The sequence below is a fragment of the Cydia splendana genome, chromosome 1 (assembly GCF_910591565.1).
Source record: "Cydia splendana chromosome 1, ilCydSple1.2, whole genome shotgun sequence".
In the NCBI taxonomy this organism is placed as follows: Eukaryota; Metazoa; Arthropoda; class Insecta; order Lepidoptera; family Tortricidae; genus Cydia; species Cydia splendana.
In genome coordinates, this window is record NC_085960.1 from 13,959,747 (window position 1) to 13,974,150 (window position 14,404).

Here is a 14,404-nt window from a genome sequence, read left to right on the forward strand (position 1 = left end):
CTAACCACCAAAATTGGTGTGGAACGGATGTACTTTTAGCTACCTGTAGCAAAGCGACGAAATCGCGGAGTGAGCCACGCCTGACCCAGTCCAAAGCCGGGCGCCGAAGGCGCCCCCATACTACAAGAGTCTGGCGTTGCCCAATGTACTTACGTGGCACGCTGTACGCGTTCCAAATCGGAAGCGCACTCATACTAAAATAGTCGGGCGTAACCTGACGTACGTGGCGCGCCGCACGTGGTCCAAAGCCGGGGCGCCTACGGCGCCCTAATACTAAAGGAGTCGGGCGTAGCCCGACGTAAGTGGCGCCCTGCACGTGGTCCAAAGCCGGGCGCTCTCGGCGCCCTAATGCTAAAAAAGTCGGGCGTAGCCCGACGTAGGTACGTGTCGCGCTGTATGCGTTCCAAAGCCGGGCGCCTTCGGCGTCCAAATACTAAAAGAGTCTGGCGTAGCCCGACGTAGGAGGCAACCCGTGATAAATTTATTTTCGACCACTTTGAATGTGACTGGCGTTTGAAGTTTACGTGTTTCTGGTTTTGAAGTTTTGTATGGAAAAATTTGATCCCAGATAAGAACAGTGTATGTTTGGAGCAACATATGAAGTGCTTTATTTAATGTTTACCTGTACAAAGTTTAGTCATTTGGTTAGATTAAGAGTTAAACCTTCTATAAATGTACACTTAGTAGGCGTATTATGCGATTAAGTCTTTATTTTTTATAGTTCCATTACTGGCTTATCAAATGTTCTGAAACCAGTAAATGAACGGTGTGTTCATTAACTGGTGTCGTCTAGATTTAATTTTTTTTTATAAATTTATATGTAAACGAAATGGTATTGAGCTTGTTTTTTGTGATCCTGCATAGAAAATGATTCTGATTAATTCATCCAGTATTGGAACAAACCTAATTTCTATAGTCCATTTACTGGATTTTTCATGCCTATATATGAACAATACAACATTTGGGGAGTTCATTTATTAGATTTCTACTAATTATATTGGTTATCTTTTTCTTATTATTATGTAATAGGTTCTGGTGAATAACCATCATTTTATTACATTCTACTAATCTATTTGAAATCAATATGGCGGGGACAAAAAGATATGAACGCTTTCGCTATACCTACTAAAATAGAGCTGGAAACGGTTTTTGTGTTAATAATGTTTTTTTATAGCTGATTACTTTCTTATTTATTAAATGAGGATTGATCAAATTGTAGTTAATTATTTAAATTATTAATGAATGCTGAGAAATTATTTTTCAAACTTGGATAATTCCTTAAATGTTCATTCACTGGAGGTCTTACCCTATATGGCTCGAAAAGGAACTTTGATTTACGATTACTCCTTACGATATTCATTTAAATTGTATGGTGTAAGTGACCATTGTAATCTGTATGAAATGCTTAATATAACTACGTATTTAATTTGATAATTATTAATATTATTTCGCTTCACTCAGCCAGTCTACTCAGACATCTCAAATTTTTGTCCTTAGTAAAAAATACAAAACAAAGTCATGTGTGGCATGAAAAATTTATTTAATTTTCTTTTAATTACATTATAATGTAGGTATATTATGCTAAAATAAATACAGAAACTGTTTGGATATTTTCATCTTAATTATGTTCATTTAAATAATTATGAATAATTAATGTTACATAGATAGTTAAGCGTAGTCCTAAATATGTATTTACAATTTAATGAATAAATTAGAGCATATTTTATGTTATTATGATTTAAAGTGTTTTATGTTTACTTATGTTTGAACACAATTACTCGTATTGCTTACTTCATGTTTACAAATTAAAATTTTTGTTTCAGGGCTATAATAGCCATGAAAATCGAGGTTCGCAAATTGCGGACGTCTTTCTCTGTCACTCTAATTACGTCTTCAATGGAGTAAAAGAGAAAGATCCCCGCTATTTTTTTTCGGGTTTCGCGGTAGCCCCTCAGTTCAGGGCAACGGGTTTCATATAAACTCAAGTACTTAGGTACGTATATTTAAGTATAGTAAAAGGAACCATACTTTCATTTCAAAATGACGGAAAAATGACCTTAATGTATAAAATTATGTTTAAATTTGGTAATATCTGTAAAAAAACGTTTTTACGCATTTCTAAAACATAATATGCAACAGTAAAGTTTTTGGTTTGTGCATCCAGATACCTGATTTTAAGAAACATGTGTTATTCCCGTTTCTATATCCCAAATACTAAGTATAATTCGTGAATTTCCTTATTTGTTACTCTTCTCGTTTACTTATAAGGGCCTTTGATAAAGAACAAGTACGATATTTTTATTCATACAAATACAGGCTGATTTTTTTTAGGTGACAACTTACGTATACCGGGTGTGGCCTGTAACATGAGCAAAAAATTAAACTGTAGGCTGTACTCCTCATACTGACCAACATTTGTTCAGCGACTTTTAAAAATAACTTGTGGTTTGATTTTTATTACACTTTAAAGTTTATTCTAAGACGCAATGTATTGCGAATTTTGTTATGTTTAAGGCGTGACAAGCAACGTCAATCACAATAATATGACGTGGCGATGGCGTCCATTGAAGATAATATTTATTTTGTATGAAAAATAGAGAGTCTAAATACTTCATAATTTTTAAAAGTTGTTGAACAAAAGTGTCACCATTTGAGGAGTACAATCTATGTTTTAATTCTTTGCTCATGTTACAGGCCACACCGTGTATACTAATACGCGAATTTACTCATTACTGTAAGCAACATTTGTTTTGAAAGCAACATTGAAATCGCAAAAAAAAAATCAGGTATTCTCTACTAAAATTCCATTTGACAGTTTTGTTTTTCGTCTTTTCAGAGTTGCTGCTATTGTAAAAGTTAATCATAAAAATGAGTACAATCGCTTATAGGTACATATATCTTGTATCACCTAATAAATTGAGGTTTCAAGTGTTAAGGATGTTTGTAAGTATCTATTTTTTTTTGTTCTTATCTGATTATTTTGTGAGTTTGATAAATCAGCCTATTAATTTAGTATTTGGGATATACTTAGCAAACAAAGATTAAATAATTACAATTCTTGCAAGCTCGTCTATTCAAACAGAAGGCCTATTCAGATATCTTACTTACATATCAAATCAGAGCAACTTACATCAAGTTTGCGTAAGGTTAAATTAACAATTATTTTCAAAACTTTTATTTTCATGTTGCGCCACACTTTTAAGCTTACCTATTATACGAATTAAATTAGACATTGGAATACTTGTTTGTTTTCATTGGCTCAAATAGTACAAAACGAATGAAACCCGTTTTAATAAATATTTGAATTTTCGAGGAATATACCTTACTCCTATAATAAGTAAGAAGACAGAGTTCTGTTTAAGATACGAAATACACTGGTTAGCAAACGTTAACGTAACGTTAAGTCAAAGATGATTTCAGGAAAACGATAATTAAGTATCAGATACAAATCACATTTCAATGTATTGGCTTTAGTCAATGCGGCCAATTCTGACATACGTGAAATCAGCGATAGCTCGACAAAGCAGCAATAGTTTTTAGTTTCAGCAATCGCTGCTTTGTCGAGGAGATTACCAATTGTGTACTGTTTCAGAGAAAAACGCTTGTTGACGGATTTTTCTGTATGACGGAATTGGCCGCATTTACCTTACAAACCTTACAAGGAATGTAGTCAATTATTAAAATAATCAATAAAGATGTAGGTATGCAGGTAAAGCTCCTAAACTCCTGAACTTCTGAATGATTGCCTATCGTATGACTCATCAAGTTTTTTTCGTAATATACGAGCTTTAAATAGAGTAACTTATGCCTAGTCGTCGGTGAAGCCGCTGCCTTGCCAATCCGATCACTGTAGCACAATAAAAGTACGATTAATAAATGGAAGAGAAAAGGCACGCAAAGTGTATGTACATAGGTGCTGATTTGAAATGACGTTGGCAAGGCAGTGCTGAGACAGCGACACTACGCGCGACACACGGGCCAATTCGAGTTTTAGTTGTGCAATCTGAATTCGATACGATACTTTTTTGGTTGAAGGAATGTCACTTTTGACACTGACAGATAAGTATCATATCGGAATCAGATCGCATAACTAAAACTCGACACTCATTCCAACAGCATACAAGCTAATTTTTTGCTACCAAGTCCAATTGTCCGCCTGAGGTTATAGCAAAGTTTTGTTAGTGATTGTTATATTAAAAACTGCCATCGGTTACCAAGTAGGTAAGTATAGTTCGCGCAGTGTAAGAAATAACATTTCACAGTTATGAGTTTCCCCTGATATTTATGAAGCTAATGATAGCCTTAAGTTCATTTTTATTTTATTTTATTTATTAAGGTCTACCAGCAGTTATTAAATTTACTCAATACTCAATAATCATTTACTTAATAACTATAAAAAGAAAAACAGTAAAAGTAGAAAGATATATACTATAGGTAATCGACTAATCGTCATATAGGTAAGGGTCAATTTATACTAGTAACTGTGAAATGGCAATTCTTACGTTGTGACGACTATAAGTATTCCAAATTGATTTGGAAAAATTGCATTCGTCAATTCGAAATTTAGTGTGGAGCATAACACTTAAAAAATAAAGCCTGAAGGTAACGAAAATCTTCAAAACGGTTTTTATCGGACTATTAATTATAATACAATGGTGCTTAATTTAAATTGATATGTATCGTTCTAGGCTTTGTTTTTTCTTCAATACATCATACATAATTGTGGAGTAAACCCCTAACTTCTAATTTTGTATTTGACCATTCTGCCATCTAGCGTATGCCATGCCAAACATCGGCAGACATTTTGAAAGCAGCTAATCCTTTCAATTCTTACTTACCATACATTTTAAAAATGCTCAATTTTTATTTATCGCGAGCTAAGCTATATTTCAATACTAAGCCCAAGCATTTAATTACTATTTAAAATAAATATGTACAATTAATTACAAAAACTCTCATTGCATGATATAAAATTAAAACCTAACTACAGAATGGACTACTTGAATTTTATTATTCTCGCATAGAAGAATATTTGAATTTTACAAGAAATTTATCTACATTGAAGAAAATGGAAGGACCCTGTTTCTGGCATGGCCTATAATCAGAGTAAAGGTCATGTCTTTGGACACCTCTAGACAAATGTAGACATTTAAAAAAATCTACTTTTACATATAGACCATTCTTCTCCCCCCCAATCCCCGAAGAAGAACCCAGGCGTCGCTATAATACTATTATAACTTTTGGTACTAGACGTAACATCCAGTTTAAATGAACGGTCCATGGTTTTAATATTCAACTAGTTATAAGCTATAGGAATTTGAAAAGGAACACACATGAGTAGGCAATGATTTTGCTTGTTGTCGATGTCAAAATTTGTCTAGAATATCCATTACAAAAAATACAGCAAGTCGAAAAAACGTAAGAAACGTGGTCTTACGATCTTTGGACTAAGGCTTAGTAAAGAAACTAAGACTGGACTGAGCGAGGTATAAGACTTAAGGAAATAAACTCCTTGGTAACAAGTTGTTTTGACGCGTGATAAGGAAGTTTCGTAATGATAGTAATATTGTTAAAAGTAAAATATCACTAAACAATCTAGTTAATTATTTCATTAACGAAGTCACGCGACAAAACTTTGAAGACACGAATTTGATGGAACTGTCGTAAAAATTACCTTTATCCTAAAATGAATTTACGACTATGATTGCTAAACTTTGATGACGGTACAAACGATTACTGCTCATTTATTTAAGTTTCAATCAATTTCCAAATTGAGCTTCATATTTATAGGAAACCTTAATTTTATTAGTGAATAAGAACTGTATTCGCAAATGTTATTTATATCCTGGGGATATAAGATTTTTTCTTATAATCGTAGGTTCGTCGACAGTTTCATCAAACCCCATAATCTACTTAAAACGAAACAATTGCACGCAAAAAAGGCTACTAAAAATCATTGTGTCGCTTCAGCGGTGTGATAGTGTGATGGGTGGTAGCGCCAAACCTGAGGAGGGGAGTACTCCACGGGTACTTCTTGAGCCGCCCCGCCAGCGCCCCACATGAGGACAGTCTGTCTGGGCACCTCTGCTGGCTGCGTTTGCTGCATTCGTTCATGTTCCGCAGACCCGCTGGACCCACCAGGACTCGGTCCAGGCACAATACTAGGTGATCTCCTTTCTTGCCCCGTTACAGGACTCATGTACCTTCCACTAGCATCTACGTATGTGTATTCTCTAGAAGGGGGCCTATGGTACGTCGGTGCCACGTCATATCCGGGTGGCGGTGCCGGTTCTAGGAAGCCATTGGGCGTGTAAGGAGTGTAGTGGTACGATAGTGGTTTATATTGATGGAAGATATTATCAGCCGTGAGAAACCTATCATCCAAAGGCGGCGGGGCATAATGTAAGGCGGGAGCTGGAGGATATTCTCCGTATGGTGCGGTGTAGGCACCGTTTAGGTTAGTATACGCTGCTGCGACGGCATCAGCGGCTAGATAGTCTACAGGAGGCGGAGCAGGGGTGGAAGGCACCCGTCTTTTATTTCGACAGGTGGAAAGGAAGTCTCGAAGTTGTGTTTTGTAGCGGCGCGCGTTTCGGGGAGGGGTGGTGACTGTAGACTCGCAGCCTGAAAGCTGTTCAGTTTCCGAAAAGTACAGACTTGTTAGTCCCGTGTCCAAGTAGCTGACTTTGAAGTCCATGGTCCGCTTGCCGAGGAGATCGCGGCCTTCTTCCTCCCTGTAAACAGACAAACATTTCCAGTGAGTAAAGTCTCAACTGTTAACCATTATTATTTATATTTATACATAATTGCTCAATAAATATGGGCAAATACGCCGATTTGAATACATACAACGGCAACGTCTTACTTACATTAACGGCCTATGTGTGCTAATAACGAAGTCGGGCTTGGAGTTTTTGTAAACCAGCCGCGATGAGGTCTGCAGCCACTGCCACTGCCCTTCTTTGGTCTGGAAGCGGTACGCGATCATGCCGGAAGCACCTGTTTTTAATACTGAAACAATGTTTTCCAAATTCATGTGAGTAACGTAAAACATGTCAGCATGCTATCTAATTGGATTGGATAAATATTAAATCTTATAATTACTAAAGACTATAGTCTATTGCTTGTAGCAGTTATTTTTACTGTAAAATAACTTAGTAATTGTGTGCCATTTAAGAATTTCTGGATTCTTTCCAAAGACGGGCTATTTTTTATTTGGTATTTGTTTAAATGCTAAAGTGGGTGTGTGTTAGGCTAAAGTGGGACTGGGCTGGACATGTCTGCCGGATGCATGATGACAGATGGGCCAAAATAGCCACTAGCTGGCATTCCCAGGGTAGTCGAGGCAGAGGCAGACCGAGAAAGAGATGGCGGGACGACCTGGATGCATTCCAGCGGGATTAGCGGATCTTGCTCAGCACAGGGAGGATTGGAAAGGAAGTGGGGAGGCCTTTGCCCAGCAGTGGGACACTTACATCGGCTGATAAAAAAAATTGTTTAATGAAAGCAAGTTTTTCAAGTTAATATTATAATAAATACTTACATTCTTGATGAGCGCTGGCCACATAGGCTAGATCATCGTAATGTACTAAGTCGTAACCCCCCATGTTCCCCAGTTCTGCGTCCGTGTACCCTAGAAGCATCTTACCCCTGGAATCATACAAAAATATGCATTCAAGGAATGTTTTCCATTTTTAAGCTATATTTTTTTATCATAACTCATTGTTACAAATAAACGTATGTCATACTGAAACGAAACCATTTAAAATAGGTTATGCTACGCACTAGTTGAGATATTATTGACTTGTATAAGATGTTCTAATCTAAAACACATTATATGTAAATACTTACCTTTGATCCATAGACACGAGCGAAAGATCAAGTTTGTGCTTGCTCTTGAACATGACCTCCTTCTGAGGAATTTCCAGTAAGCTTGGTGGTCCAAAGGGGGCACATATTGCAAACAACGCTAGCGGTGGTTCTTCCGTCTTTTTATTCTGCCCGTGTAGGATCTTGACTCGGCCCCGGATGTCTAGCCTCTGTGAAAGGTAAAAATATTATATTCATATTTTTTACATACACGTAATCAATTTTCTTAGTGTTTTCGTAGTGACTTGTGTTTATTTCGAATGTGTAATTGTCAAAATTCTATAAGTCATCTCAATCTACTATTCTTGTTAATAATTTTATTCTACTGTTTCATTTAAATGGTCGGGAAGTTGTAAGAAAATCCATTACAATAGAGTGAGATAGGGTGATCAATGTCTCTTTATTACAAGACCGTTCTGTATAAAACACTGCTTAATAAAATCAACACAAAGACTACACAAATTTTATATTTTATTAAGGAGCACATATGTGTAAAAACAGCGTGCAATTATAGCTTATTGCACAATTATCTTGAATAAACATGGCAGTATGAGTTGTCTTAAAACTTAAAAGAAAAATGGTTTTGATGCTTTTGATTCAAATGATGCTTGGAGCATAAATATAATTACTTGTTATACCTTATATTATCACATGTTCGGAGAAAAACACTATATTATATGCCTTGGCAAGAACAGCAATTCGTGGATTCGTCTTCTTTGCTGGATAGACGGGCAATAATGTACTATGTATTTATAAATAGGCACTTACCAAGAACCCTGAAGTATTGTCTAGTAGGCACCTAAACCGTACAGTAAAGCTTCTCTCCAGAAGATGCGCTCTCTCAGGCCTCAAAACATCTTGCAGCGTCAGATTGCTGACTTCAGGAGGTAGGAAAGAGTTCCACAGCAGCTGCCGCTGCAGTTCTTCTCGGTCCTCAGAGTGGACTAGCTCGTAGACCGACTGGTGTACTATGTCTGACTGGAATAGAAAGAAGTGTTTGGGGGTTATGATTTATGCGACCTAAGGATCACTAAAAACCCAAATATTACTCAAAAATGATTACGATTCTATTATTTTATGTAATACCAAGCACACTAAAACAATAAAAGAACAATAACTCGAGGTAAACTCCAAAAAAACCGAGTCATCATCCAACCATAAATCAATAAAATACGAAATAGCCCTAAATAATCGATTTAGACTCGATCATCAAATCATCTGTAACGAAGATGGACATATTAATTCCATACTCAATAATGCAAATGTCAATCTTCACAATAATGAATTAGGGTGTAATATTGATTGGGGTTGGACAGTTTATGTTAAAAAAAACAGCGCTTTAACACATCATGTAACAAAGACCGTGTAAATATGGATAATGCAGCGTGCTGCAAGGAACTAATTGAAAATCAATGGGGTCGCTCAGGGCACCGTACTAGGGCCCGGTGACATGTAAATGATTCATACACAAAACCCCAAAAGGTTAGTGAGAGTGGGGGAACATATTGCAGGCATTAAACGTCAGAGGATGATTTGTTGGGTAATTGCTTTTGGGGTAGCCGTTGCTATGGAGCAAAGCTGTGTTTTGTTGATATCCCTTTGTTTTTGCAACAAGGTTTGAAACATCGATCGATGTGGTAATCTTAAACCTGTACGATTTTATTATTATATGAGAACTTATGACTCGACATAAAATGTCGTTTGCTTCATTGGAATGCAGAATCTATTACACTCAAGCCGTGACGAAGTTACAGGGATTAGACTGGGCTATTAGACAGTAAAGTCAGTCTAATAGCGATACGGCAATCGTTATGCATCCTTGGAGACTCGTTTTTGAATGATAACAGTTTTATATGGTCATTTGGTCATGGTGGACGTGAGAACACGTTTTCATGACATAAGAAGGACCAAAAACATTTGGCATTGATGCGCTGAAAGAAATCATTATATATATATATATATATATATATATATATAAATAACCCCATGCGCACATTTCCAACGTGAAAGTAACAAACTTGAAAACTCAAAAAAAAAACAGAACAGTAAAATGTGTTTGTCATGTAAGTATTTTATGTTTTATGCGTTTAATATGTACCTTAATTATTAATTTTAGTAGATATGTTGCATTTATGAGAAAATCACCCAGCTAAGGATAAGGAACCATCTGACCTCATTTATAATAGAGAGTGAAACATCAAGTTAGGAGGTGTAATGGCCGATCGATACGCCACCTGGTGCGCTCCTGACTCAGGAACGATATGGCACAGGAGTGCCACGAAAAGAAAATAATCGAGTCAAGGCAGAATAGACTTTAAGTCAGGGCAGTATCAATTTTGCCAATGCAACATAATTGTTGTGGAAGTTTCATAAAGATAACATAAACTGGAGGGAATTAATCATAGGATATAGAGAACCTATTTAACCTTACTCTTATTGTAAAGGTGTAAGACTGAATGCAAGAGAGTAATTTAATTAATATATATAAGTAAAGTTTAATTATATTTTTTTGTAATATCGACGACAGGTATACCCACTCTGTGAAATATTCAACTGCGTAAAATAGTTAATAACAGCTATTGGTCGCAAGGTACAATGAAGTACATAATCTATTTTTGTTGTAACATTTATAAGAACTATAAACATTTAATATTTTTTTATTAAAGTTAAAGGGATGATTGTAGACAAACGTAGATCGAGGGATTCTCGAAGCCCTTCTATATTGAGCTCGACGTGCCCCGGGCACGTGCACGTGCACACACCAGGAAGTAGCAAGTACCGGCCGATTTAATGATTCCAAAATCGATTTGTTTAATCACCAGATAGTCAGATACCCCTACTGACAAAGATTATAGCGATAGATGAGGCATTGTGTATAGTAAACTTAAAACTAACCGATGTCTTATAGCTAGCTGAACTAAACTCGTAATTTCAGAGATATTTTTTCTTATTATGAACATTGCTTTCAGCTGCTGTTTCGCATGTAATGAGCTATTTATGAAAACGAGTAAAACTATGTCTAATAAGGCGTGCGAATATTTAAGCAATGTACTAATAAGCAGAAGTAATGTAAATATAAGAATAAGAATAAGAATGATTTATTGCAGTACTGTGTACATTTGTGGATGGTAATCATGATACAATTAGTTTCAACAGTTACCCATTTCGGGTATGCAATACTTAAATAACTTATGAACTAAACTTAAATAACATGCAAAGATAATTACATACCAATTAATGCTCAAAATATTCTTTCAGACTATAAAATGTTTTATCTAATAGCCAGTTTTTCAACCTTACCCTGAATATATTTTATTACTGACTTAGAAAAAGTGTTTACAAGTAAAACAAAACAAAAGATAGCCTTAAGCTGCTAACATATAGATAACTGCGCTGATTACAATCACTATATGAAAATATAGACGAGTAAAAACCAATTGTAGCCTTTTATAGTTCTGAGTTTTATGAGTGGCTTTGACATTCTATAAACATTTAATCTATGCTAAATAGTCAGTCAGGTAACGAAATAACTCGGTTGCCTCGAGCATAAACAAAAGCAAGAGGGGGAATAAAATTTATACCAAGCTCCTTTAGTGAAAGTTTTATTATAAGGGGTCGGATTTGGAGCGAAATTGGGGTTTTTACTTCTGATAGCAATATTTCACCGCGGGCTTTATTAGCCGTAATGCGGAGGGCATTTCTTAATGAGCAAGTTTTTAAAAATGCGGCCTTTTTGTCACATTTTTTTCGTGTTGTATTTTAGGGTTCCTTTCGATACTTGAGTATTAGGCGTCGTGGAACTTACGATATTCTAGCATGAATGTTCAATCTGGTTTTTCACTAGATATCACGGCTGTTATGATTGTTATGAACATGAGGCAGAATAGTGGTATATTTTAGAACAATACACCTCAACTTTGTCTGTCTTTAAATGTCTCGTTAAATGTTCTAATACATGTACAATGCCTTATTGATAATTGTACCTACCTACCTATTTTGTTCATAAATAATATAGTTACTTATAATTTTATAAACAGCACACTGATATAATTTAGTAAACTACCTATCTGAATAATACATAATATAAGCGCAATAAAAATAAGTAGTGTCTAATAGCTTTGAAGACATCAAAGGAAAAAAAGCTATTTTAATGTTTTGCAAACCTAATAATGGTAGTAATTGCGTTAAATAAAATTTACATATATCTAATATATGTATATTAAACGTCATACAACTAACCAACATATTCTACGGAACCCTTGAAGCAATGATATTATTTTCCTTTTTATTATTAGTCCGATAAAAAGCTTAACCGATAAAATGGGGTGGTTACTGCAAAGGTTTATCGTCGAATATAATATTTTTATTGCAAGAAAAAGTTTCGTGAATAAGTAATTAAAAATGGTACTTGTTTAACTGTTTGACATTTAGAGAAAATTTTAGTTGATTTTGCTTCTTTTATATACTATTTTCTTTACTGTTATGACATTAAGTTAATTAATCTTATTATTTTACTTTATACAACAAAAATTTTTCATATGCCGCATACTTTTACATTCGTTTTTTTAACGTAAATGTGACAAAACCCAAAATTACATAAGTACCTAACGAATAACATTTAATGAAAAATATATATATACAAAATTAGTTAAGTACTTATTTAGATATTAATCACCAAAAGTTTCGTGATTAGCAACAATTAGGGTTAATTACCACTAAATCAAATTAACTAGTGACAAATTAAACCAGCTACGAAGTGAAGGTTTTTCAGCCACCGACAGCAGAAAATAACTGGAACTTTTGGTACGACGACACTGGATTTAATTAGATACTTATACACATTTTAGAGACTATTGGCACTATTTGGCACTAAGGAAATCATGAGAATAATTATCGAATATATATTTTGATGTCTTGCCATTTTTCGTTTTCAATACTTACATATATGTGTCATATTAAAGCAAAAGGTACCACTTTGTCGCTTGCCATAAGGACGCTTTGGCAAGTTATTCGTATAAAGATACAAGCAAATTTCATCCTTATGGTAAGCGACAAAGTGGTACCTTTTGCTTGAAAACGACACGTATATACATGCTCGTACCTGTACTTGGTCTTAAAAACCACATTCACGCGATGGTAATAACTACCTACTATGATTTAGATAAAAAAAAAACAGTTTTTTGGAGTAAAAATTCATAGGACTGTCTGGTATTTATATGTTTTCGCAAAGCTTGCTTAACACATTTTATAAGTAAATAAGTTTTTATTAATGTATGGATTGAGATTCTACAGACACACACACACACACACACACACACTCTCTAAGATTCCTTATTCCTCTTTAACATGGTGGAGTGCCGAGGGTAACGCGAGCTCTTGATAATGAGTAGTTGTAATGGGTAGTCGCAACTAACCTGGTGGAAGCCGAGGTAGCTCTCTATGCTGTGGGTTGCGAAGAACACCTCGCCTTCGCATGTGAGGATCATCAGGAAGCCGTTCAGCGCCTGAAAATTTATATTAAACATTTGATAAAAAATATATATAATTATTTTGGTTGTTGGTATTTCGATTCTATTAAACATAGTGTCACGAAACTGAAATATTTTATATTTATTTTCGTGTTTGGATTAGTGGAAAACTATATTTTGTGCCTTGGTACAGTAACCGCCAAATACATCATAGCGAATAATGTGGTCTTAACATGACTATAAATATCTTCCATAAATATTAGGTATCCACACGCATAGGTACATTTAGCATAGTTTAATTGAGGTGAAATGTAAAGTAATTATTTTAGGGAATCCTTTTTAGCTATCGTATTACACCTATGACTCAACTATGTCACAGTGTAATCAAACTTAATATTACACGATTTTAGTGTTTTTATTTCCACATTTTTTTTGTTTTCTTATAATAAGACATTAACTAGGCTTTGCGTTCCTATGTGAAGTAGTCATACAGTAGCTAATTCAATCGAGTTTCCGACGGTGGACGACGGGCTACGAGTTTTTCCTAAAGGCACGAGTTGGCAATTTCCCGCTGACGGTTGAGTTATGAACGCTGCCGACTGAAATTCCGTGTGTCCACTGACTCACGTTAAACATATGCTTAATGTTTTGAAGACAAACCATCTGCTTTTGTCAGCAAGCTGACACCTAGCCTATGGCGACCCGTGCTAAAAACACAAACGCCATCAATTGGCCCCATTTATCAAAATCGGCTTAACACGCCACAGTTCAATAGGTACTTAACTACTTAAGCATAAGTATAAAATAAGTGAAAAACAAGATTTTCAATAAAATTATGGTTATGGAAATATCATTTTTTCTCTTAGATTATCAAAGATTTCATACGAATGAAATTATGAAGTGACAGGGAAAGGGAAGGTTATTTACAGAAAGCGTATGGGGCCTGCGGAAACGCGTCCACGGCCAAAACTTAAAATATTCGCTGCCACAAACTAACGCGTATTTATTGCTCAAGTTTGGATTGATTTATTAGCGAATAATCCATAATTTATTTATTTACAAAGAAT

General features: G+C 35.3%; 1 protein-coding gene across 2 annotated transcripts in view; it reads right to left on the reverse strand.

Annotated features, from left to right (window-relative positions):
• Positions 1-3,708: 3,708 nt before the first annotated feature.
• LOC134795282 (aryl hydrocarbon receptor) overlaps positions 3,709-14,404 on the reverse strand; it is a 137,138-nt gene continuing 126,442 nt past the window's right edge. Inside the window, exons 3-9 of one of the 2 annotated variants that reach the window (XM_063767080.1) lie at positions 13,284-13,373; positions 8,638-8,847; positions 7,852-8,039; positions 7,544-7,650; positions 6,870-7,011; positions 6,005-6,734; positions 3,709-3,847 (exon numbers count right to left, since the gene is read on the reverse strand). In XM_063767080.1, coding sequence (XP_063623150.1) covers positions 3,845-3,847; positions 6,005-6,734; positions 6,870-7,011; positions 7,544-7,650; positions 7,852-8,039; positions 8,638-8,847; positions 13,284-13,373 — 1,470 coding nt within the window. In that variant the 3' untranslated portion in view covers positions 3,709-3,844. Of the gene's footprint in view, positions 3,848-4,443; positions 6,735-6,869; positions 7,012-7,543; positions 7,651-7,851; positions 8,040-8,637; positions 8,848-13,283; positions 13,374-14,404 lie in introns of those variants that run through there. The other variant, XM_063767089.1, reaches the window with a different exon arrangement.